This window comes from Oryzias latipes, chromosome 15 (assembly GCF_002234675.1).
Source record: "Oryzias latipes chromosome 15, ASM223467v1".
Lineage (NCBI taxonomy): Eukaryota > Metazoa > Chordata > Actinopteri > Beloniformes > Adrianichthyidae > Oryzias > Oryzias latipes.
In genome coordinates, this window is record NC_019873.2 from 13,081,167 (window position 1) to 13,108,617 (window position 27,451).

At 38.0% G+C, this 27,451-nt stretch overlaps 1 protein-coding gene and 1 long non-coding RNA gene across 5 annotated transcripts in view; both read right to left on the minus strand.

Annotated features, from left to right (window-relative positions):
- Positions 1 to 60: 60 nt before the first annotated feature.
- Positions 61 to 766, minus strand: LOC101175589. The gene is made up of 3 exons (XR_177503.2): positions 593 to 766; positions 339 to 440; positions 61 to 238 (listed from the first exon to the last, which is right to left on the minus strand). It is a non-coding gene; the product is annotated as an uncharacterized LOC101175589 (long non-coding RNA).
- Positions 767 to 4,046: 3,280 nt separating this feature from the next.
- Positions 4,047 to 27,451, minus strand: part of LOC105355769 (pro-neuregulin-3, membrane-bound isoform) — a 269,668-nt gene continuing 246,263 nt past the window's right edge. Inside the window, exons 3-10 of one of the 4 annotated variants that reach the window (XM_020709402.2) lie at positions 17,495 to 17,568; positions 13,012 to 13,035; positions 10,489 to 10,591; positions 9,735 to 9,882; positions 9,410 to 9,522; positions 6,119 to 6,298; positions 4,937 to 4,988; positions 4,716 to 4,833 (exon numbers count right to left, since the gene is read on the minus strand). In XM_020709402.2, the coding sequence (XP_020565061.1) occupies positions 4,822 to 4,833; positions 4,937 to 4,988; positions 6,119 to 6,298; positions 9,410 to 9,522; positions 9,735 to 9,882; positions 10,489 to 10,591; positions 13,012 to 13,035; positions 17,495 to 17,568 (706 nt within the window). In that variant the 3' untranslated portion in view covers positions 4,716 to 4,821. Of the gene's footprint in view, positions 4,834 to 4,936; positions 4,989 to 6,118; positions 6,299 to 9,409; positions 9,523 to 9,734; positions 9,883 to 10,488; positions 10,592 to 13,011; positions 13,036 to 17,494; positions 17,569 to 27,451 lie in introns of all 4 variants that reach the window. The other 3 variants (XM_020709401.2, XM_011484245.3, XM_023963089.1) reach the window with 3 other exon arrangements.

The window sequence follows — 27,451 nt, forward strand, 5'->3', positions numbered from 1 at the left end:
TCATGGAGTTGGTTGGTTGATTTTTGCAGTAATCCTATCATCAAAGATCTTCCACAAACGTTTCCAGCCCAAAAACACTTTTATTTTCTGTGGATTGACACACGTTTGAACCCAAACCCCTCTGAACATTTACAGTTTCCCAGTTATGATGTCCCGGCGTTGCAGCGGTCGGTGTAGCAACACCTCCACCCTGCTCGAGAGCAGTTTTCCAACCGAGTGCAGCCTTTTTCACCGTTACCTGAAAATGGAGAATACATTGGAGACCCCCCCACAAAGAAAAATGTCAATGCAACAGATCTATTTTTTCCAAACTTTAGTATGTGTTGTGGAGGACTCACTTCTGGTGTAGCAGGCCTGCTGGACTTTGCCTCTACACTGCATCAGCAGGTTGTTGACCATGAAGTAGTCCTCTCCATAACACTCAATTAAAAAGTCCTCCGCTGCAATGCAAGTATGTGCATGTCAGTGAGTGTGATAACTACCTTCTTCCAGCAGAAAGAAAATGGTTATCTCTGTAAATCTGTGGGGAAAAAGGCCTCCAAAGTCCAAACGTTTTTTCCAACCTTGTTACCAAAGTTGCAGATGTTTGTACCTGAGCAGAGCGGCAGCAGAAGCAGCACCAGCAGTAGATGAAACTTCATTTTTCAGAATTTCTCTTGGAGACTCCAAACCTGACGGATGAGCTCCTCCAACCTGACTTTTTATACTCTGCACCAGCACGGCAATCGATCATGACGGGCGAATCGCCACTGACGCAGCCGTGAGAAGCCTGTTTGTTTAAACTTTAGACGCCCTTTCCCCAAACCCAGCTTCTGCTGAGTCATGCTTTAGCCTGACTTGCAAAGATAAGACTTGTCAGTGCCATGTTTGATCAAGTGACATAGCATAAAAAACAAACTTGTTTGAAATCCAAGCTCCCTTTACTTGAGAGCTTGAGGAAATATTATCTGTCCTAAAGACATAAACTTTCTTTTTGTCTATAGAAGCAAAGACGGTCTTCAGGTCTAGGCCATGTGGCCGACTGGATACCTGAATATTTGGGGAAAGTTCAGGAGAATCAAAAGTTTTAATCGTTAAGTTACTGGTGTATTCTCTGGTTCTTTGAAAGCAGTGTGAGATGTTTCACTGGTACTTACCTCCCTGTGTGGCACAGAAAAACACCCTGCAAAAATGAAGCAGAATTTTTACAAAGGTGGGAGGAGCTTGTCACACCCAGATGTTACTTGAGCTTCCATGGTTGGTCACACCAGAAGTGACGCAAAAAAAAAAGTTATCAGTTATTAAACCCAGAAATGATATAAGCAACCCTATGCTTTAAATTAAGATCAATAGTTTAGTATAGAAGTTGTTGTCTTACTCTCTTTGGACTTGCAAAAGAAGCTGAAGAGAACTTTTTCCTAATGTTAATGCTGCGTTCACACGCCCAATCAAGCAGCCACTGTCAATGAAAAGTTGATGTAAAAGTGTGTTTCGAATCTCTTGTGTAGCTATGCAAGTTTCTACAACTGTTTTCAAAACCCAAAAAGGTTACACCAGGTCGAGCTTTGACCAATCAGAGACTGGGAGTTGGTAGAGATGTATGGATGGTCTCCCTTTTATCTCACAAAAGTGTCAACCGTTTGAAAATTCAAGGAAGATAAATTAATAATTGCAGTTTGTGTCCAGCCAGAATTATGTAACACCAAGTCTTTTTTACATCAGAACAGAAGTGTGAAAGAAAAAGTCTGGAGCAAGATTTGCACCAACATTTCATACCAAACCTCTTCCAACTGTGTTGGACATGCGCTAGTAGACAGTAGAAAAAGAAGCCCTTCCTTGTTTGTCCAGTGTGAACTCTTTGAACTATAAGTGTGTTCAAGAACATCATATGGCCAGGGTGTCCATTGCTTCAGGCACCTGTTACACCTGGAGAGACAATTACTGGGCCATAAAGCTGCAAAGATCTGTTACTAAAACCTCACTTTTTTTGGAGGGTGGATAGCCCTTCATTTCCATAAGGAAGGCAACCTTTCCCCCCTGTGAACTGAGTTCAGTGTGAAAGTCTTTAACCCTTGTGCTATCCTAGGCACTTTAACATTGGGAGTTGGGTCATCTAGACCCACTGGACAGTGCGCTGAACCTTTTTTCTTCAATGATTTGTGATCTTCACTGGTGTCCATGGATTACATGAAATCTTTCCACCTTTATCCACCTTTGTCATGGAAGGGAGAACACGTCAATGTAAGGGTGGGGTCATCTAAGATGGCACAAGGGTTGATGTGATGATGGATTCATATTCTGCAGCTTCACATCCAAAGCTCGCACAGGGAGAGGAGCATCCAGCTACCTGTTCTCATCAGGGGAAACCGTAAACGAAGCTGGAACATTGCTGCACCACTAAAGCTGAATTTAGACAAAGAACTGCTCTAGTCGTCCTGGATGGAGCCAGCTGCAAACAGAAGCTCCTCCTTCACGTGGTTGGAGCAACGAGAACACACGGGTTTGGATATAAAATGAGGGTTTTTTTCACCTAAAAAATTCATTTGACCAACTATAACATATTGTTTTCTACATAAGGTTACTTTTTTTTCTTTTAGATAAGCTTGGAATAATAAGAGAATGCAGAACATGAAAAGTTTTAGAAAGCTGCATAATATATTCATAATTATTATTTACCCATTTGGAGAAAAACAGCGCATTACATTAAATTTGTGCACAGAATCTTGTTTTATGCAGAATACTTCGCACATACGTGTTTTCTTGCAGTTGCAAAGATTTTTGTGGACACCTTTCTTGCACAACAGGGCCACACTCGCACTTTTTAATATCTTCTATGCACATTCTAGAGTTACCCATCAATTTGACTGTGGTGCCACATTGATTTTTCTTTTTTTAATTTGACATTTTCATAACTTTTGATTGTACTTTGGGTTTCCAGTTGGTTGCACAAAAAACCCATTTATGATATTTTTAGGATTATTTTGATCATAATATAATCTGTGGATTTGCTCCTAGCTTTCTTTCAGCAGCTCAATAGTTATTAGGAGTCCAGACTAATGCACTCAGGCATTTATGTTTTAACAAGAAATTCTTCAAGCAATCCACTAAAGACCAAGGCTTGCCTTTTTTTTTTTTACAACAAAAAATAGTCATACAGAGATTTCTTTTACATTGGAATTCAACATTTATTTCCTTGTTTTAATACCCAAACCAAACGGAATGCCCATCAACCTCACCGTCATGAAACAGCATCTTCATTTGTAACACAAAAATGGAGAACACGACCAAATAAGGTGATTTCCAGCGGTTCCCCTTTTCAGACCGCTGTTGCCCTGCACTTCACTCATTCAACAAAAAAAACCAAAAAACCCAAAACGCACAGGTTTGTGGGAACGTGTGTGTCTGTGCATCGTGTAACCGTAACAGTAGACAAAGCATCTGGTTCAGAGATCTGCTTAGTGGCTGTTTTTATTCTTCCACTTCCAAGTTTTTTTTTAAATTTTTAGAATAATGTACCAAACACAGATTCAAACACAAATCTTGGCTTTGTAGTGAGTTTTTCTTTCCTTCTCTTTTTTTTAAGATATAGGGAATAAAATTCACATTGTGGCTCCCTTCCTGGACATTCTTCACTCTGCTTTGTGGAAATCACATTCAGGGCTCAGATAGCAGACATCGATTTTCCTCATCTGAGCCAATAAAAAAAGGAAACTTCCTCCAAAAAATGTGTCCCACTTGATCCAGAACAGGGATAAATAGAAAATAAGAGAATAAAATTAGTGTCAGGGTCGCTCCTGTGGTCTTCGACTTGATGACTTCTTGAATTCCATAAAATAATACCCATATATTTATAGATATTTATAAATTTATATATTTTTTTACAATAAAAACACCATAGATTTGACAGACTATTTGGTTTCTTTTTGTCTGAATAGAAGGGTTTCCCTTGTTTGTTTGTTTGTTTTATTTTTATTTTTTGTAAAAAAAATGCATGAGTTTTTCCTCTTGTTTGCATGTCTTGTTGGTGTGTATTAGTAAAGGTGGCCATTTCACAAGAGTTTGTACTCTTGTCTTCATTCAGTGTGCATATGTCTTTTTTTTTTTTTTAGCGATTTTCTGCAGTTTTAACCACACCCCACAGAAACAGAACATCTGGGTTCTTCAAACAGTGTTGGACCAAAACCAAAAGTTCTAGATCAGTTCTTTTATTGGCCCAGCTGGCCCAAGTCTCTGTATGGTAGACTGGGACTGAGTAACTGGATCTGAGTGGGTCCGTTACAGACGGGCCCGCTTGGCCTTCCCGCGTTAAGGTTCAGAAAGCAAACTGTCTCTCTTGCTTCCACCTGTATGGTGGACTCGCTGCTGTTGATCCCGCCCTCCTTGTGCTTCCTGTGAGCGAGTGCCAAAGCCCTGAGTTGCTCCTGCGCCTCCTCCAGGAGCAGGGCCACCTCATCCTGCCTGTGGCCTTCAGACAACGAGCAGGAAGAGGAAACCAGCCTGGCTTGAACTGCCTTCTTTTTCTTAGCTTCCTTGCAGGATGTGGAGTTGGTTTCCAGGGCAACGCCCGTTTGCATACAAGACACTTCGTTTTGGTGGTGACACTGGACTGAGGTGATGACAGGAATGGAGCAGGAGCAAAGGGGGAGAGAGGTGGAGTGGTTCTGGGAGAGGCCGGTACTCCTCCGACCGTCAGATGGAGGAGTGGGGTCAGGGTGCTCCGGGTGAGGTCGCAGATCCGAGGGAAGCCCTGCACGGCCGCACCAAGGCAAAGACGAAAGAATCTTAGTGGAAAGAGGAGTGTGCGTTTGTGCCAGTGATCCCCGCCTTATTTGACTTTCTCCTTCAATTTGGTCTCTGGATAAAGACAGAAAACACACAAAACAACAGAGAAAAGAGGAAAATTGTTATTTAGGTTCATCACTTCACTGTGAAAAAGTCATGCTTTGAGCTCAGTCACCTTATGGAAGAATTCATAGTAGAAACACTCTTGCAAGAAGCCAAGCAGGTGGCTGGAAGATAAATCTGATATTTTTCTTTCATTTCACTTCACAGTCATAAATCCAGCTGAACTCTCCTTCTGTTTGTCTTTTACAAAACACAACTTCTCACAAAGTTTCTGTAGATTGAGGTTCATTTGTGGTCAGCCATCTGTAAAACTGCACCTGAAGCAGAAGGTTTTCGTTGTGATGGTTCCTCATCACAAAGGGGTCATGATCATGGGGGGGGTCCCATGATCCCCCCCTTGATGATATGTTCACCCCAGGCACGTGGTGCACATTCTTACCCCATGTGCTATCCTAGGCACTTTAACCCTTGTGCTATCTTAGATGACCCCAATGCAAGGGTGGGGTCATGTACGATAGCACAAGGGTTAAATACGCTAAACCCACATTTTTTCAGGTCTTTTTTATTTTTTACTTCCTTTTTTTAACCGATTTCCATGATTTCAAGTCACTGTTCAAATAATTTCACAGCAAATAATTCAACAATAATAGAGCATATTATTTCATACAGTTTGGGAAATCTTCTAGATCCTGGAAATCCTCCTGGATTTTCTCTGCATCCGCGTCGTGACAAATAAAACGCTCCATTCGTTCTTCAGCCACAATGGGCATATTTTTTCTTATTCTACACAGAACTTTATACGTGGTTGGTTCATCACACCCTCGATATAGCGTAACCATAGCAACTGCTGCAATTCTGTGGTGAAAATTCATGCAAATGAAACAGATTCCAGAGAAGACCTAGGTTTACAAAAACAATGTTTGGCACTTCATGTTTTTTACATGGCTTGGAAAATTTGACGTTAAAGTGACGTTAACGAAAACATGTGCTGCGGATCATGAAAGTTAGTCTACAGGTCTAAAATAAAATGTTGTTATTTTAGCTGTTTTAGCAAGCAACTTAAAAGAAAGAGCAAAGAAGAGTCAAAGAGCACAAAAAACCCTTTAGTTTTTAAAAGAGACTTCAGGTGCATGCAGATACTGGATAGGTTGAAATAACTCAGAGAATATTGAGGCAGTAAACTTATATTTCCACAAAGAAATGAAACATGTAGGACTCCTGATTTATTTTTTCTTCCTCTTAAGGTTCTTTTGCATAATTTCTTTTACTGAAACAGCTTTCCATAAATGCTCACCTTTTCTGTACCTCTGCTTCTTTTTCAGTAAGATCTGCCTCCTGAAGGTGCTGGTAGGTGGGGCCTGAATACTTGGATTCTCCAGTTGGGATCGACTTCGCTCTGAGAGGAGTCCTGCAAGCAGCCGACCAATGGGCCGGCCTTTTTCTCTGATCGGGGTTATGCAGCAAAGGGCCACTTCTGTAGAGAGAGGAAATAAGATAAATAAATAAAAATAAAGCTGCCACATTACATCAATATATAGATTGTTTTTGTAACTGTTAAAATTTGGTGAAACATCAACCTGCTGACTTGGTTTTGATTTTATTTATTAACCTTTATTTGATCTGGAGAATTTGTGCAACACTTTCACACATTAAGCTTCATTCAGTCAAATAAAACAAGAGATTAAAAGCATCACTTTTGAAACACTGACATAAAAAAATGTTTGTTAAAATATCCAGTCTTTCAAAAACCTCTTGAACATCCATCTTCTAAATCTATGTAACCCTTGGGTTATCCTAGGCCCTTTAACATTGGGAGTTGGGTCATCTAGACCCACTAAACAGTGCTCTGAACCTTTTTTCTTCAATGATTTGTGATCTTCACTGGTGTCCATGAATTACATGAAATCTTTCCACTTTTATCCACCTTTGTCATGGTAGGGAGAACACTTCAATGTAAGGGTGGGGTCATCTAAGACAGCACAAGGGTTAATCTCATTCAGGGTCATAGGGTTGCTGGAATCCCAGATCAGATTTAGTGCACCTAACCACACCTTCTGGGTTTCCTTTAGGTCCATTTGGGCAATAATCTACGGTGTGTCCCATTTCCAGAAACATTTTATTAGAGAGTTGCTACTCTTGAACAACGTTTGGAGCAAAGTGGTATTTAGTGAGCAGCACCTGTCTGCCATGGATGCAAGCGTGGTGTTTCCTAGTGCCACTAACAGGTGTGATGATGATCCAGTTCCAGCTGAAGATAGAGTTTGAGCTGATGTCTTGGTCATATGTGCAAGATTTCCACTGTGGATATGGAAGCCTTGGTTGATAAGACCCTTCCTTGGTCTGTTTCTTCACAGTCATGTGTGCAAAGAGGCAGGCGTGTGGAGCCAGTGAGTTTACCTGCCTCAACAAAGATTGAGTCCAGATATCTCCATCTCTGATGGTTACCAGGTAACCAAGACATTAATCCTGTGACTCTGTCCGGATTTTTTAACCCTTGTGCTATCTTAGATGACCCCACCCTTACACTGACGTGTTCTCCCTACCATGACAAAGGTGGATAAAGGTGGAAAGATTTCATGTAATCCATGGACACCAGTGAAGAGCACAAATCAATGAAGTAAAAAGGTTCAGAGCACTGTAGTGGGTCTAGATGACCCAACTCCCAATGTTAAAGGGCCTAGGATAGCACAAGGGTTACACAAAAATGAACTTTAGCATGCAATGTGAACATGTTTTCACTTCAAACAGTGTGTGTTAAATATACCAATGTATGTAGTAGGTGTATACCTCCATAGCAGATATTTTCAATGTTTGTACAAAACCTTATCTGAACAGAATTTGTGAAAACTAAAGCTTTCTAATGATGATTTTCCTCTACAGGTGCGGAGTAGCTGTGCTCTGTGTTCAATGTCAATGGGACAGAAGAGGACTCTTGTATTTCTGTTGATTTTGAGCACATTATTCACATTATATTATTATTCACATTATTCAACTAAATTTCCCTTCGGGGATTAATAAAGTTGTTCTTAATAAAGTTGTTCTTGAATTCATAACATGTACAGAACTTGTGAGTGTTAACTCAATTTTGGTCTTTTGCATAAATGAACGGGCTTTTTAAGAAATTAAGATAAAAATAAAATAGAAGATCACAGCGCCAAATAAAAAAGCAAAACAAATATTAAAGACCATTGAATTTTAGATGTCAAAGGAAAATTCCAGAAACCAAAACCCAATTCCAAAAAAATGAAGCAAAACAAAAACATAAGTCATTTCCACAAATCAAAATGAAATGTTAACAAACAAAACACTAAAGGAAACTGGAAAAGGTGGGTATTAGGGGACATTGCTAATTGGATGATGACGTTTGACATTTATTTTTTTTCCTTTTTATTGGAATTGGGTTTAGTTTCTGGAGTTTCTAAAAAGTAATGTTTTTTATTATTTGTTTTGCGTTTTAATTGTTTTGTGATCTTTTGTGTGTTTGGATTGAGTGACTCATTAGTGCAATTTGCACTTCAGGACCACCGTAGCTAGCTGATTTTCTTGTTGATCTCTTAGACAAAAGGGCACTGTTTCTAGAACATGTGATACTATTTTGAGAAGAATAACATCAGATTTTTTCCAACAAACGACTTCTAATTCAGGCTCGATTGCTGCATTTCAATCCCTGGCACCCGTTCCAGTCTGAATTCGGTGGAAATTTAGTTGGAAGCGCCTGTTTCTGGTCCTTGTTGCCATGGATGTTAAGGTATGGGTACTTCTGCTATGATACCTGGAGTTAAGGATGACCACAGATGTGCAGAGCTAAACTCTCGACTGAAGATATATATATTCATTATCCCAAAAAATAAAATAAAAGGGAGAATTACTGGATTGTTAATGTTTTCCCAAAGAGGCATGTATGCGTTCCGTTGGAAAAGGTTCTGGTAATAGTACTGTGGCAGCCTTCAAGCCTACAATGGATCAAGCCTGGTTAGAAGAGACATGTTGCAGCTGCTCATCAGGATGGAGAACTGCCTTTCAAATCCTGCAAATTGGTGAGTAGACCTTGTAAGGGGGCCTGTTCTGGACTCTAACGGATAGAAATGCCAGCTGTAAAAATGCAGTTTGCTATTTTAGAACCCTTGAATAATAAATGAGAGCTGACTCAACAGTAGAAATACTCTTATGTAACAAACCAGCAGACATCTGGAGTTAAGTCAAAGTCCTGAAAAGGGCTTATACATGCTTTCCCTGTATTATACTTTTTTGTGGGGAATTCTTATAAAATTGGCAGTGTTTTTAAAATTAAAAACTTGAAATGTTTATTTTTAATCTCTGACCCCTGCATTATACTAATACACCTGGACATAGCTGTAGTAAGTTTTCACACTACTTCTTATTATTGTGAAGTGGTTGTTATTCTGAGATGTTGCTTGAAATATATTTTTTTTCTTTTTAAAAGTTTGCACCATAATGTGGACAATATCTAAAGGTAATACGTTCCAAGGAGCGCAGTGCAAAAATGTGCCCCTAAGTGTTTTGTGCCAAAGGGGGCATCTGTATTTGTCATAGGGGGATTTTGTGTGTGTACTCATAAAAATACCTGTTTTGTCTCAATGGACCTTTGGAACTGCTGCATGGTGCAGTAGCAACATTGCAGTGGACAAAGCCGGAATTACAAATGTTTCCTGGCCGAGAGGTGGAGGACGGACAGTACTGGGGGCACAAACAAAGACATGATATCATTTACATTTTAACATTGACAAATTACTTATTGGCCAGTTAGTTTTATCATACTTTGATAAAGTACATCAGGCAACAAGAGAGACCTTTCTTTATTGAAAAACATAGAGACTACTTTTAATCTTCATGTCTGGGGTGTGTTCATGCAACAGAAGCACAACAAAGCAAATTTCCTCTGTAGTCACCTCGTGCATTTGCAGATTTGTGTTGGGGGCCCTCATCTTGGAGTCTTGTGCAGTGTGGGAATTCGTAGTGTAGCGTTTTAAGTTGTGACTCTCCTTCAGGTGGGCCTGGAGTTTCTCCCTACGTCTCCTAAAATGATGGAATGATGCACTAGTTAAAAAAGAAAAATCACAGCAAGTCCATTAATTTTGAATATCGTGTGTCTGTAAAGACCTCAAAGCAGACTGAATTTATTTTTTTAGTTTGCAAACATTCAGGAATGCAAGCTTCCTTATGAAGTACAATTTTCTTTGTCTCCTCTTAGAAACAGCACCACTGTTCTGTCTTGTTCTTTTTTTTTTTTTTTTTTTCTGTCTTGTTCTGACTCAAAAACATTTTGCTGTTCAGGTCAACACCAACCTCCACTTTTCATTCTTTATGGAAAAGGGTTGGACACGTTCCTGCGCCTCCTAAAACCACAGTAGTCTTGTTCAGATGATTTATTCTATACCATGTTTCAAAGTGGCCTAGTAGTTTATAGTTGTCCATATCTGAAACACCAAAAACTGCATTTCTGCTAAAGAAATGGTGAAAAGGAAGTACCCAAGTACAGTCCCTTGTGTTACGCCTGTGCTGGTCATGACCTGGTTACACTCAGAACCCTTCAGTCTGAACTGACAAAACTAAGTTTCTGTAGCAGTAGTATCCCTTTGTGCTCTAAGGATCAAACTGCAGAGTGCTGTAAATCTATGTGCTTGTCTGAGTTTCTGTTCTCACTTGTTGCTGCAGTACAGAGCCATGCACAGTACTCCCAGCAGGCTGATTGCCATGGCGATGGATGTGATCAGCAGCACCTGTCTCCTGTACACAGCTTTGCTTTCTGTTGAGATACAAAACAAGGGAAGACACCAGATTAATCTTTGAACAACACATTGTGGAGAGGTGAGTGATGAATGTTTGAGGGCACAAATCAAGACAAGATATCATCATGAGTGATGGAAGTATGGAAAATATTTTCTGGTGAAGCTGACATGTTGTTGTTGTTGGTCACTGAGACGGTATTTGTAATGAGCCACTAGACCAGAGGGAAACCATACAGGACTGAATAATGCTTTGAGATTTATTCTTTTTTTCGCTTTAAAATTCAAAGAAAATGTATGTACAGCCACTCAAACAAGCTGTCCTGGAACAAAACAGCTCTTTGGGACATTTTTGCGTTTGCGTGTAGTGTCTAAAACTATTTGATTGTACAATAAAAATATATAAAACAAATATGACTTTTTGTAAATGTCATGGCTTTGGCTGTATTTAGTGTTGTTTCTTTCTGTTTATTGTATTCTGTGTATTTTATTTCTATCAGAGTGGGACCTCGTTGTGTTTGTGGATCTTGTGTGTTGGGAAACCAGGGTTTCCCATGTGTTTGTCCTAAACTTTAGAACTGCCTGTAAACTGGGAGTTATGGGGTGCCTTCTGTAAAGCTGCAGAGTCAAATATTAACAGCAATATTTTTGGTTATTAGGCTGTTTTAGGAGAAAAAAAATGTTTACATTTAAAAAAAAAGCATTTTTTCATCTTTCAATTCATGTATTCATAAATGTTACATTTACTAAGTAAAATTTAGTTAGCAAGCTACATATTTTATTTAAAATAAAGTATATTTTTTATAATTATATCATTAGTTTACAAACTAAATGTTTAGTTTGTAGCCTTAATTTTTAATTTTATAAAATGAATCATTTAGTCGGCAAATTAAATATTTAGATCTCACCTAATTATTTATTTTCCCTAACAAAACATTTATGCTTTGTAACTAAATATTTATTTGTTAAATAAATATTTAAATTCAATTTAAATATTTCCATACATCCAAATATTGACATGACAGCCAGCTTTTTGTGCCCATACATATATAAATCCATATTCGTTAATCACACACATTGTGTGTGTGTCTGTGTATACATATATATATATATATATATATATATATATATATATATATATATATATATATATATATATATATATATATATATATATATATATATATATATATATATATATATATATATAATGCACTTATTGCAGTCACTCTTTTTTTTTTTTTTTTCTTTTTTTTTTTAAACTTGTCCTGTCCAACAGCTGGGCAGACAGATGAGAGCTGAGGGCCTCTTGGGTTGGACATATTTTACTTTAACAAGAGGGGTTATTAATCTTCAGACAAACCAAAGGTATGTCTGAATAAACCCCTTTTGTAATTGAGGCCAAACTTTATTAATTTCAAACATGTCTGAAAATCTTTGGTGTTGGACCGGACGTCACTCAGTCACTCTTTTAAATTAAAAAAAGAACAGCCTTTCAAACAAGGCCCCAAACAACACATCTGTGTGAATGGAGCTCATCTTTTTCTACACTTGTACAAATTTAGATGTTAATGAAGCAAAGAAACTGCAGCAACCACAACAGTTTTGAAAAAAACAAAACAAAAAAAAATGTCACCAAAAATAAATATAAAAACAGAGCTATATGGAAAAAATTTGTCTGTGACTGCCACGCTTGTATAGCTTTAGAAGGCTCCCTAAAAAAGCAATTAACAGTTAATTCATTTGTCTGAAGTACTGAGTACTCTTGTCTCTAAATTTATGGATAATGCCAAATGAGAGAGTAAACAACTGTTATTAATAGGCATTCATGTTGTGAGCTAACCCTTTAGCTTCAATAACAGACAAGTACAGCAGAGAGGAGCTTGGCAATAAAGACAAGGAGCATCCATCCATCTGAGCTTCATGTGAGTCTGTCTGAAAAAGAGAAATCATTGAAAGGACCTCATCTAACACGTTTAGAATTGGCCCTCTGCAGATGCTTTTAAAACTCTTGTCTGTAAATTGCAGAAATCTACACATTCACTAATGAGCGATCCATCTGGTGCAATTGCCAACATCACAGAAACTCCATGACAACACCCAGCAGCCTCGTTTCCAAGGAGACTGGAGCACATTGGTATTCTGAAGGGACATTTCATAAGTAATTGGAATGAAGGAAGTGAGCTCAGAGCACAAGTGCTGAAGAAAGTATAAGCTTAATCCTACTTCAATAAAGTGCAAGCAAAAACACTCATTTTTTTTAATTATGCAGTGTTTAAGTGTGCAAATAAAAAACAAATAGGACAGAGTACTATTTTATATGCAAAACGAAATTCAAATTCAATATATATTGTGTAAATACAATGGAATTCAGCATGTGACGTTCACAGTGGTCAGTCAGCAGTCATGCAGATTTCATAGAAAAAAAGTCAATACTTACCCATAAACTCAATCCCCAAATGATCTGTTGTTTCATGCAGCAGAACAAGAGAAGGGGGGGGGGGGGGGGGGGGGGGGGTACAGATACATTTAGAAACAGTGCACAACAGCATTGTGTGTCATAGTTAGTCCATCATGTATAACCACTATTTCTGGGTAGTTTCTTCCGATCACTATCATGTTGCCAATGTTAGAAAAGATGACACAAGAGGAAATGCACCTGATCTGAAATTTTTGTAAAGACTCCAGTCAAAATAGAGTGCTGTGAGAAATCTGAGAGGACTTAATGTTTTACACACTATGTACGAAATACAAAGAAAATTGTTTTATGCTAGAAAATGCTCAAATACGGCTAAAACAAAAATTCAGAAATGGCTTCTTTCCAAGGACAATAACTATGTTAAACTCCCAGGCGTCCTGATTACACTGTGCTGACATGTTCATGTTGAGCATATACCTGTGTATACAGTACATAATGGTGTATTTTACACATATTCTTATTCTTATATAACTCTTTACATCTTTCTTAGAAGGCCCAAAGCGCTTTGAAGTCACAGTCCCATTCACACCCATTCACACACTGATGTCAAACAACCTATAACCAGCAGGAGCAATGTGGGGTTCAGTGTCTTGCCCAAGGACACTTTGACACATGGTGGGAATCAAACCTGCGCTATTTTGGTCCGAGGTCAAACATGACTGCATATGTATATTTGTACATTTATGCATTTAATTTTTATGTAATTATTTTAACTTTTACATTTTGTCTGTGTGTCTGTAGTAAAAGTCCAATATCTTTAAATGAGTCCACTGAGTTTTCCAATGATTTTGATTATCTATTAAATGCATCAATTTGAGTTAGGAATGGGTCAAAAATCCTGTTTTACATGAATAAGTAAAAATTTGCCCCCTGCAGTGCAGAAAAATGTTGATGTTTAAAAGGCCATGGTGTCAAACTTACGTTTTTATTTTAAGCTTTAAGTAGAATAAAGTATTTATGAGAGATCAGTCTTACCAAATAAACACAGAAATGTTCAAACATAAACAAAATGGTTAACTGAAATTCAATACATTTAGTAAGAATCTGGTATCAGATGTCACTTTACCTACAAATATTTAAAATTAGTCACTTATATGTAATCATTTATTTAGTAGTTAAGTAGTACTCTGTATAAAGTTTCTGACTTTTTAAACACAGACAGAAAAAAACGTTTCCCCCACATTTTAGTCAGTCTTTTTTGTTCTCTGCTGTTGAGACTTTCTCTTTAACCCTTGTGCTATCCTAGGCAGATTTAACATGGGGAGTTGGGTCATCTAGACCCACTAGACAGTGCTCTGAACCTTTTTGTAATCCATGGACACCAGTGAAGATCACAAATCATTGAAGAAAAAGGGTTCAACACACTGTCTACTGGGTCTAGATGACCCAGTGCCTAGGATAGCACAAGGGTTAAAGCTGCAGAGGCAAAGGAAAAGGAGGCGTGATGGACTTCAGCGGTTCACAGCCAGAAGAACAAGGAAAAAAAGAAAAAAAAGAAATGCTACTTGTCAGCTCTGACGGAGAGAAAAAGCTGCAGATTAGAAATGAGTCATCAGAGCAGCAGGAAAAGTCAAGTCTTTTCAAGTGTCCAACAATACTTTCATTTATCGAACCAGAATAAAACATTCATGCTTTTTCTAAAACTCCTACATACATTTTTCTCTCTTTTTAGGACATCTTATTGTCTTGTTCCATCTTTTGATCTTCTCTGGGTGTACATATATCAGCATGATGGAATTCTTTCTCTCTCACGTTGAAGTTGGTTGAGCGTTTAAAGGGGTGTTGATGTTAAAAGGAGTCTAAAAAACAATTTATCAAAGCATTTTTGTGTTTATCTGTGACAGGTAGTTGTCTTTTTATTCTTGTTAACGGCTGCTAATGAATGGATTACGACTCTGAGATCAGAATCCGTCAAAAATGTGTTGACACCTGCAGGATCATAAAGTCACCTGTCAAATTGGCTTTAATGAAAGGTGTACAATTATTTTTTCATGTGATGGAGAGACTGACAGAGGATTATAATGTTTGCAGATGACAGATGTGATCTGTAGTGAGAGCAGGGAGCAGGTGGAGGTTCGTTTAGAGGTGGAAGTTTTTTATGGAAAGGAGAAGTGTGAAGGTTGGCCACAGGAAGACAACTGTAAATCTGTAAATGAGAGGACCTAATGAGGAACGGGAGGTTTGGGAGCAGAGGTGAGGCAGGTGGCACTTAGGGTCAAGAGTCTAGAGCAGCAAAAACATGTGGGAAACAGGTGAAGAGGCATATGCAAGCAGGTTGGAATGGGTCGAGGGAGGTTTCAGGTGTGATGTGTGACAAAAGAGTGTGATGTTGGTTCAGAGACAGTGGGTCTGAGAAAGAGACAGGAGACAAACATGGAGGTAGCAGAGATGAAAATGTTGATGTTTTCTTTGGAAGTGAAGAGGATGGTAATGATCAGGAATAAATCCGCGCCATGGAAGCCGATTGAGATGCAAAGACTGTGACTTATCAATACATTGGATCAAAGCAAACTAAGAATGATAAATGTAACCAGTTATTGCTGCAAAGAACTTCCCACTCCACCCTTTTCCAAATTAGTAAACCTTTAAATCCTTTCTATATAGATTTGAAATGTGTTTAGTTAAATTCTAGTTTCACTTTTTAAAATCTCGTCCTTTAGTTTGACAATTCTGGCTATGTTTCCTGATGTCCATCCTTGTGTGTTAAATGCCCACATTTGCTCTAAAAATGATAATTCAGAAGACTCGTAAGACAAATTCTTTTGTTTTTTCACACACCTTCATTGTCATCGCTGATTTTGTCACATTCATGCTTTATCACTTGTGACATTCACCCCTTCATATGTGTAAGTAATATGTGTGAGTAAAAAAAAGCAAGATAACTACCAAAAACTTTTTTTTGCCGACTTGTCAACTTATTAAATAAAGATGAAAAAGGTTAGCTTCCTTGCTCCTGAAACTGCACAAAGGATTGGTTGAGTCTAAACTGGAACACCACTGCCATCTACTGGACAAACTGCATCATTTCACAAGGTTGCATTACATAAACAGGCACAGATTAACAGTATTACATGAAGAATACACAGTTAAAGTAAAACTAAATTAACAAAACAATATTCACTTACAACCCTGTACCCTTAACAGAACCAACATTTGGGAAATAGCTAACAATTTACTTGTTTTTTTCCTCTAGGGTGCTGAGGAAAACAAAGTGTGTGATAATGTCATTGAGGTGTTTTCCTTGCTTTAACTTAAATATCAAAGAAAGCTACTCTATATCAGCAGTTCTTTCCATTGTACGTCAATAATGGCACATTTAAAGGTAGAATGTGTCAAAATGTTCATATATAAAAAGATACGTTTGACCCTTTACCTTAAGACATTACATAACATTTCCTCAGAGACAGATCGATCCATGTGCTCATCAGGTCTCTAAAATTTGTAATATCTCATTTTGTCATTTGTGAGCCCATTATCGTGCTACTTAAACAAATATTTTTTCTGCTGCATTAACTTGTTTCAAATCTCGAAAAACACATTTTTGATTGAAATTTTGAAGATGTTTGCAATAAATCATGTAAAAACATTTTAGAAAAAGAAAACAGTTGACATTGAGCTAATGCCCCAAATCATCATAAATCTATGCAAAACTGTTATACAAAAATTGGATTCGTAACTAACAAAAAGATGCTTCCAGGCCTCCAGAAGAACAGTTGGATCATCATCTGTTGGAGGACTGCCAGAGTAACATAAGGAATCAGAGTAACATTTTATTTATAACATTTTAAACAACAAAGTCCTCCAGATGTTCCTGCCAAGCATGGAAATGCCACAAATATGCTCATGAAAAAGTGTCTCCACTCCAAAAGTAGATTAGTGAATGTAGTTTGTGCTGGAGTCCTATTCAAACTGACAAATAAGCTTCAAATTGAACATGCATTTCTAATTGAAACATGTTTTATCAGTTTGCATAAACAGTTCTCTTTTATTGGGGAAAACCGTTGTCCCCCAAATATGAGTTGTTTTGGACTCGGGCCAGCATGATGTCAGTTAGAAATAATGGCAAATTGATCAAGAATCAGTGGTTAAAAAAATATTCTCTGTCAATGGACTTGATCAAAGACAAATAAAATATGGTCTCACCCGATTTTTGTGTGCGTAATTCTTGATTTGGAAGTCATACAATACATTTTGTGTGTAAAATCAAGAACTACGCACACACAAATCAGGTGAGTCTGTATTTTCTCCATAGGAGGGACATCAAATGAGTTTGTAGAATAGGTTTGTTCCATCAAAACACAGTCTTTGAAACATGGCAACAAAGCTACACATAACACTGAGGAATTTTAGAGGCTCTTTATATTGTGTGTGCTGTTGGAAACGTTTTTGTAGCTGTAGCGGTCTGGGGTCAACAGTGACAGCAGGAGCAGAATGGGACTCTTACTTGGATCTGACAGTATGGAATCTGTCTTGGGCAGAAATTGGTCACAGCGGATTCCCTGATACCCCTCTCGACACCTGGAGGACAAAAAAAAAGACAAAAAAATGCTTACTGAGATGAGTTGCTAATGGACTACAGTTATATAGTAAACAATGAAGACATTATACAGTCAGTTTGTTAGAACAGTTTAAAGCAGCAGAAATGAAGAAGTGAGACTGCGGAAACATGTAAAGTGCCTGCCTTTCCATCCATTTTCAAACCTGCTTGGGGGTGAGGGTGAGGAACACCCAGGGCAGGTCACCAGTTTTTGCAGGGCAACACAAAGGCAAACAACCACACACACACACACACACACACACACACACACACACACACACACACACACACACACTCACACTAAAAGGACAATCCAAGAGTCACCAATCAACCTGAGTAGCTGTTTTTGAACCGTGGCCGCAGTGCCCCAGAGAAAACCCACACGTGCATTAGATGAACTTGCAAACTCCACACAGAAAGGACCCAACCAGGATTTGAACCATTCTGCAGCCCTGCCTGCCTGCTTGCCCATATTTAACCAATTTTCTTTGGTTCAGCTCTCAACACAAATGCAAGATAAGGCATTGCAGTATGAATGGAACCAGCATCCATTAGGGAGAGCTAGTACCCTTTCTTTGAGCTTGACAAAAAATAAATACGGGAATATAGTGTATTTTTTAAAAATATTTTATTTATTTTATTAATTATCCATCCATCTGTCTTCTAAACAATCTGTATCCCTTTCAGGGTCACAGGGAAGCTGGAGCCTATCCCAGCTACTGTTGGGCGAAGGCGGGCTACATCCTGAACAGGTTGCCAGTCTGTTACAGGGCTAATTTTTAAATTTAGTTCAAAATTTTATATTGATCATCAAAACATTGTGTTAATTTACAAGTTGTGCATCATCACTGAGGCCAATACAAGGCCTCCTTCTTGTTATCTCCAACCTCAGCATCCTTTAATCTACCTCATTAATGTTCCTTTTCTCATTGTGTCCAGATCATCTCAATCTGCTTCCCTGCTTTTATCTCCTGAACCCCTAACATGTTCTGGTCTTCAGATGGATTCTCAAAGAGAACCTCAGAATCTTCAGCTCTTCTACATCTACAGCAACATCTCCTGGTCAACATTGTTGACAGCCTTTAAAGTTCTTTCATCTTTCAACATCAGAACGCTTTAACTTTTTTTTCCACACTCTGTTCTGTGAAAACCGGCTCAGTCGTGGCTACTTTGATGGATTTGGCAGAATGTTGTGGAAATTCTCAAAACTATCAAGGCCTGGTGGAGTGAGGTGTTCTGCTCCAGCTTCTAATGTTAGAAACCTCAGCCGTCATGGGTCTTCCAACAGACCAGAGAATGCAGAGAACAAATTTGAAATATTCTGGAGAGGCCTTTTGTTTTAAAATCTAATAAAAATGTCTGAGAAAAGTTAAAACAGGAGAAGGTTCTCCTTAAAACCTTTCACAAATGCAGAAGTCCCAATTGCAGTTTCAAAAATCATTGCCTCAAAATGTAAAGTAAATATCAAATTATGTTTGGCTTTCTTTTAGTCCAGGTGTGTTCATGCTGTTTTAGCAATTCAAGCAGGTTTGATTTTCACTGACTTGTTTTCAGGAAGTTTTTGTTGATTAAAGCTTTTGTCAGTTTCTAAGCATTTCAAGTGGCTTTTTCTTTGAATAACAGTGGGATACCAACAAAGTCAGAGTGCCTGAGAAATCACAACTCCTGCATTCCTAGTTGGATTTTTTTTAAATGTCCAACATGAACGAATGCATTACTAATGTTTTAGTCCTGCTTGAATGTTTTACAAGTTAAAATATAGACTTTTATTTGTTTTGTTTGTTTGTTTCTTGATGCATTGATTGTGTGAAAACCTCTTGGTAGTGTACTGTCAAGTGATGGGCTTTTATTGTGATACAATGTCTTATCCAATGTTTTTGTTTCATTCTGTCCAGGGACCACGGGAGTAAATTTGTATTAATGCTTTAATCCGGCATGGTCACAGCCTTCCCTGTCTGGATAGATGTTCATTAATGGGCATTGTCCCTATCAAATGAATGAATGAATGAAAGGGCAGAACCCCCCACTCTGGAATGGGATTTGTTCTTTTTACTGCAGGGAGGAAGTCACAGTGATCGGGAGGTCAGGTAAGAAGTTCTGACACAATACAAATGCTACATTGCACACCATCATTACAAACCTCTAAACTTTATGGAAACATGCCCTATAAAGTCTGTTTTAACATAAATTTACACAAAAACAACAACAACTACAAAAAACAAGCCTAACACAAAAGGTGTGGTGTGTAAAGAAAGGTTTAGAATGAATAAACTGATAAAGTATTGAAGGCAAACTGATTCAGTTTTACAGCACAGCACAGCACTCGTCAAAAAGTTAAGCATCCTATATGAAATGATTCTGCAGCACAGAAACATATTTACTCAAAGGCTTTTATTTTGAAAGGTAATGTAAGGTAATAAAACAATTTTATTTGTTTGTTCATCGAGAAACTTTTAAATGTCTAAATTGTTTAATTTTTTGCCTAAATAGCAATCCTCACAAAGGAAGTTTCAATGACAAAATGATTGTATATATTTTTACAGTATTTATACATTTTTTTATACAGTGTCTATTTTGCGCATAATTTTTGAAATTCGTGCGGCCTGCCCTGAACTTTTTACTTGGCTGCACGGACCCAGAGGAAGGGTTTAGTTTAGGATTATGTGTGGCCAACATGAATTTCCATCACTTTTTGTGCTGGTCGCACAATATGCGAATATCATCAGCCTTTTATTTATTGTGATATTTTTATTGGCCTATTCATATATTTCTCTTTTTTAATTAACCTTAGCATTTGAATAGAAAAACATTCTCAGAAACTGAATTTTTACTTCAAGGTCAGTAAGAAAAACTTGAAAGGATTTGATTAGGAAGGTTAGTGTGGAGTGACAGAGAGTGATGGGGGCCTGATCAGCACTGGGATTGGAGGCGTGGTGTGTACGTGCACATGGGGATGCACTGGTGGTAGAAGGAGCTGCTTCATCCGTGCTGATCAGACAAGCTCATCACTGTGTTTCCACCTCCTGATCAACGTAATGTGAAGACTGAGGCTCCAGGCCCGGCGCCATCCCACCTCTCTGTGTGTGTGGTAGAGTGTGCACGGACACAACACATATAAATGAATTAGGCATCTGAGAGCCAGTGGTTTCACAGAGGTCTAGGTAATAAGACAGTTAGGAGCAAAAGCATGATGTGCTACAAAAAGAAAAACATAGCAGGGAGCAAACTGGTTTGTGTTTGTGTGAATGGAGACTTCGGTGAGGATAAAGCACTAGCTGCTACCACATGTATTTGAGGACGACTAGCCATTGATTATGTTTGTGTACCACTAGCACATACATGTGCAAGCACACTCATATCCAGGGCAAAAACCTCAGTTTAGCTTGTTGAACCCTCATGCACACCAGCACATCACTCCCGGGTTGTATTCTTTTCATGTGCCCCCATTTAAGGTTCGATTAAAAACTTTTTGTTTTTTGTTTTTCAGGGGACTCAATAGCCTAGCTGCCTTCTACCATTGTGAAGCAAACACCAACCCATCAGAGCTCTGGTCTTTGCATGTTAAACTCTGTCTGTGACTCCACTGTCAAGGTCTAAGCAGAAAGGTGACCAATCCTATTTCCAATGAGCTATGGATTATTTCTGTCAAAAACTAAACCTCTTTTGCTCTTCTTAGTGTTTCGAGTTTTCATAATGCTATTGTTTTGAAAAAAAATTGACCATTTGTTTGGACAGAATTTATCCTTTCAACTCTATAGTAAACTCCTTTAGCAAATTTGCAAAATTGATTTAACATATTTAGAATTTCCTTCTTTATTTCTGGTTAAATTGAATAAAACTAAAGAGTTTCATTCAATAATTTCCGATTATTTTAACAATGAAACTATTATAAAATCCAACTATGTAAAAATAGTTTCACTGCAGATTTTGGATTCAATAGATTTATATCATGCAAAAACAAACACATTTTTATTACACATTTCAGTACAAAGTCTACAGGTCTGTTAATAAACCTACAGGATGATTTAATAAGAATATAGATAAGATAAATCTATAAATCATATCAGTTGTTGTTAATAAAATCCCTTTTGTCAGATCTTAAAGTCCCTTTTGTCAGATCTGTGATGTAGCTCACAATATCTTGAAGCTGAACGCTTTGATTGCACAAAAAGATGCAACTCTTGTGGCTAACTTTGATATTTATTCATAAAAATACATATAAATACAGTCTATAAATAGCTCAGGTTGTATTAGACTCAAGCTCCTCTTTAAAATAGGTCCCTGGACACCTTTGTTCTAGTATCTGTTTAATGCTGAAAAGAAAAGACCTAGGACTGCAGTGTATCAATGGGACTGTATATGTCAGTGAGAGGTCCATATCAAGTATCAGACATGAAGAGTCAGTGCAAAAAAGCAGAAAAAAGTGGGCAGAGTATATTTTCAATTTGACAGTATTTGGAGTTTTAGAGGGAAGAGTGACCGAACATCACTATCGACTGGACAGGCAGCAGAAGACACTCAGCCCAGAATGCTTCCTTCGCCTGCAGTAAGAGTTGGAAGATGGCAGTGATGGATAGTTTCCATCACAACAAAGGCAGACACTCTCTTCCTTGCAACATTATTACAGGCAACTGTGTCCATGTGAGAGCTGCTATTTCCTAGATGTAGCATGCACATCAAAAGACACAGTTATGTTGCTTTTAGGAGGATCATTTCACACTTTCAAGAGAGAGTATAGCCTCAATTATGAAGACACCAGGTATGAGACGGGGCCAAGTTAGGGAAAAAAGGTTCATTCCTTAAAAAAGACTGAAGGACTGCAGGCTCCTTTCCACTCAACTAAAAAAAAAACTAAAAACTCTACAAGCTATTCCCTGATACAGGAACAACAAAAAGTGTCTGTTTTATTTATTAAATGAACAAAATAATTAGTAAATGTTAACATTTTGTTGCTCTGACAATGATTGATATTCTCTTTTATTAAGAAAGCTACTTTTCAAACTGAAGTCTTGTCATCAAAATTTGTGAATTTTGTATCTAATCTAATCTAATCTAATCTAATCTAATCTAATCTAATCTAATCTAATCTAATCTAATCTAATCTAATCTAATCTAATCTACTCTAATCTAATCTAATCTAATCTCTCTCTGCTCTCTGTGCACAGACCAAGATGGCTGCCGTGGCTTCTGTCTGAATCCTTGGCCTCTCAGAATCTACTCAAAATCAACGTAATCCTTTTTGAGATTATTACATAAAGCTGATACTCGGTTGACATCAGTGGTGGGACTGAGTATTGGAGATTCTAACAACATTGAGGTTGTATGGAACTTTAACATTTGCAATTGATCACGTTGGGGCTGCAGGCTTCTAGGCCTCGAGGCCTAAAAAACAATCCTCACTTTAATATTTCCTTGGTACATCTTGGTAAGAGTGAGTGAGAAATAATGCCTCCCAAACCAAGTAAAACATTGCTTGATGAGGATGCTATTGTGACCATGAGTACACTGAGCCATTTAATGGATCAGCAAAAGGAATTCTACAAAGAAATGCTACAACAGCAACAAGAGAACTTCAAGAGTTTTATTCAGATCATCATGGATGGAAATACAAAAAGTTGGATGGTGTTATCAAAGAAGTCCATGAACTGAAAACAAGCCTACAATTCACCCAGGGCATCGTGGAAGAGGTGACATCTACATATAAAGGTACTGATGTAAAAATCAAAGCAATTGAAAATGACATTGCAAAGCTCAAGAAGGAAATGGAGGACTTGTTTCATAAGTTGGACTATCTTGAAAACCAGTCAAGGAGATCTAATCTTCTAATTGATGGGATCGCAGAAGAAAAAGGAGAAACCACTGGTGGATTAGAAATCAAGATCCAACAAATGCTGTCTGAGAAATTGGGTCTAGATGGCTCAAACATTGAAATTGAGAAAGTACATCGACTGGGAAAGTTTCAAGAAGGACGTAGGCCTAGAAAGATTATTGTCAAGCTTCTCAGGTTCAAGGACCGCCAGCGTATCCTTTCCTCAACCAAAAAGTTAAAGGGAACAAGTATATATGTCAATGAAGACTTTTCAGATGTGGTGCAGCAGAGGAGAAGGGAATTGCTGCCCCAGCTGAAAGCAGCCAGAGAAAAAGGGGAAAGAGCTGAGTGAAGGCCCGTACACACCGGGACGAATATTCGCCAGGCGTTATTCGCCAGCGTTTTTCGCCACGTCTTTTGTGTTCACACCCAGGCGATTTTCGCTGACGATGAGTGGAGTGAACATGCAATTTCATTCCCTGACATTAGATGGCGCTTAATGTAAAACAGAAATACTCCTGTACACAAGGTGCGCTGCGCAACTTTACGCTTCTGAAAGTCGCTTTTCACTCAGAAGAAGAGAGCAAGTATTTACACGCTTGTCAGAATCAAACAAAGAAAACATGAATATTTCAAGCACCAGTAGCTCCAACTGCTGCTTGGTTCGGGGATATTTTAGAATGTCCGTCATTATTGCTTCGCGGCTGTGTGTAGACGCTACTTGGCGTCTATCTTCTTCGCTGGTATGTGTGCTCAGCAAGGCAGTTTTGTGTTTGAGCGCCCCCAAGTTGTGTTTTACTGTAACTTCAGAAGCTCCAGACACGTGAGCAAAAGCGCCGTTCTCATTGGTCGAGTAGATTTCGACGCGACGCGTCGAAAAAAAAAAACGAACCCGAGGCGTTTTTTTTTTTTGACGCTTTAACGCCTGGCGTTTTTTCGCGTCGGTGTGCACACTCTCGTTGGTGCCCTTTGTTTAGTCACGAGGCGTTAAACGTCGGCGAAAATCGCCGGCGAAATTCGTCCCGGTGTGAACAGGCCTTTAAGGTATGACAAACTTGTTATCTGGCCTGTAAATGAACAGAGGCAATAATCGGATTAAATGACCAAGAGAACTGTCTATTGTCATGTATGTTCAAAGTTTTGTATTAATGCAAATGTGTTGTGTTTAGTTGCAAATGGGCCACAAAACAGGTATAGTTTTAGCACACTTAAATATATGTAGCTTGAGAAACAAGATTAATGAAATCACACAAATATGTTTGACTGAAAATATTCATGTCTTAGCCTTATCTGAAACACACCTAGATAGTACTTTTGAAAACTCAATGCTAAATGTTGATGGGTACAGATTATACAGAAGAGATAGGAATCAAAATGGTGGAGGAGTAGCATTCTATGTCAAGGAGAATATTGTTGCTACCCTAAAATCAGAGTTAATGAGCAGAGACATCGAAGTAATATGGTTGCAAATTAATCTTCCATTTAGTAAACCAACACTGGTCGGTTGTTGTTACAGACCACCTAGCTCCAATGCAGAATACTTACAAAAAATATGTGAAAATATGGAAATGGTCTCAAATAAATGTGGGGAAATGTTTCTTCTTGGGGACTTTAATAAAGACTGGTTTTCAAAAAAAGTTTTTTGTTTGAAAAGATCATTACAATGGCTAATACATGTAATCTTAAACAGGTCATGACACAACCAACTAGAATTGCTATGGATAATTCATCTAAATTAACCTGCATAGATCACATTTACACTAACGTTCCTGATTTATGCTCCCAGGCAGTTTCTATTGGAGTAGGGTGTTCTGATCATAATTTGATAGCCATTACAAAGCAAACAAAAATGCCTAAATCCGGTGGAAGAATCATGTATCGCAGATCGTATAAACATTTTAATCCCAATCTATTTATTGATGATATGAAAAGTTCGAATTGGTCTACAGTTGTGCAGGAAATTGATGTAAATGCTTCTTTGAACATTTTTATGGCAACGTTTGGAAAGATTGTTGAGAAACATGCTCCACTTCGTAAAAGAACGGTAAAAAGTAATAGTGCTCCATGGTTAGATGAGGAATTATTATCACTCATGAAGCGGAGAGACAACGCAAAAAAGGTGGCTTCCAACTCTAAACATGTAGAGGATTATACAAACTATCGCATATTAAGGAATAAAGTTACAAAATTAAACTTTTTGAAAAAAAAAGAATATTTTGGACAAAAAATTTGTGGTTCCATGAATGACAGTAAAAGATTGTGGAAAGTGTTACAAGAACTGATGTGCAAAAAAACAAAGACTCTTAATTTGAATATGGAAATTGGTGGCATTAGTGTCAGTAAACCATTTGATATTGCCAATCATTTGAATGACTTTTTTATTAACAAAGTTGAAAAGCTGAGATCCTCTATGGTAGCACAGGATATAAGCTCTCCTTGTCAAAATATTCAATTGACAATGGAAAATAAAGCTTGTTCCTTGGTGTTCGACACTGTTAGTGAGAATAATGTTCAAGATTTGCTTCTCTCATTACCTGACGATAAAACACCAGGTATTGATTACATTGATGGTAGAATCCTTAAAATAGTTGCAAATGTTTTGGACAAACCAATATGTCATATTTTTAATAGAGCACTGATCAGTGGTGTGTTTCCTGACCAATGGAAACAATCAAAAATTATACCTCTAATTAAGGATGAAAAGTCAGAGTTTACTGCTTCAAACTGCAGACCAGTTCATGTTCTCCCTGTTTTGAGTAAAATTTTTGAAAGGTTGATATTTAATCAAATGCTACATTACTTTATCTCAAATGATCTGTTTACTAGTGCACAGCATGCCTACAGACCAGGTCATTCAACCAATACGGCATTAGTACATATGGTAGACCACTGGTTAACACATTTGGATGATAAAAAATATGTGGGTGCGGTACTTTTAGATTTCACAGCTGCTTTTGATGTAATCGACCATGATATTCTGTTGGCAAAGCTCAAATGTTATGGATTTTCACAATTGGCTCTTTCACTGATAAGAAATTATCTTAATGGCAGAACACAGAAAGTCCTCTTCAATGGCAGCTTGTCTGAAACAAAGTTTATGTCATGTGGGGTTCCACAAGGTAGTTGTTTGGGTCCACTTTTATTTTCAGTGTTTGTAAATGATATGTCCCAGGAGATTAGAAATGCAGAAGTGGTGTTATATGCAGATGATGCAACTTTATTCTGTGCATCTACTACTGGGCCAGAGCTCAATACAGCCCTACAGAATCAACTTAATTTAGTCACCAATTGGGTTAAGTTGAATAAATTGGTTCTTAATACATCTAAAACAAAATGCATCGTTTTCGGTACAAAATATTTATTGAATGCACCATGTTACCTGAATTTGAGGATTGACAATAGTTTAGTTGAACAAGTGACTAAAACCAAGCTTCTGGGCATCAAATTAGATGATCAGCTCTCTTGGACAGATCAGATTAATCACATAGTATCCAAGATGGGCAGAGGAATCGCCCTGGCTCAGAGGTGTGCGCAATATTGTCCACCTTCAGTCATGAGGACAGTTGTACAGTCTTTGGTTTTGTCACATCTGGAGTATTGCCCAGTCATTTGGTCTAGTGCGACACAGGGGCATCTAAAAAAATTACAACTTGCCCAAAATCGAGCTGCCAGGGTGGCTCTTGGTTGCTCTTTTTGGACCAATGTGAACGAGATGCATACCATTTTAGGTTGGTTGATGGTAAAAGACAAAGTACAACTCAGTCTTCAATGCTTAATGCACAATGTCATTTTTAAAAAATGTCCACAATATTTGGTAAACAAAGTTTTATACAGTGGGTATTGTCACCAATATCAAACTCGTCAGGTCAGCTCTGGTGATTTGATTGTTCCTTTTTCAAGATCTAACTATATGAGAAGAACAGTGCTGTTTAGATCTTCTGTTGCATGGAATCAAGTGTCTGTAAGGACAAGGCTTATTAGTAACAAATATCATTTCAAAAAGATTTTAAAACTAAGATACATGGAGCACTTACAATAACTAACAATTTGAATGA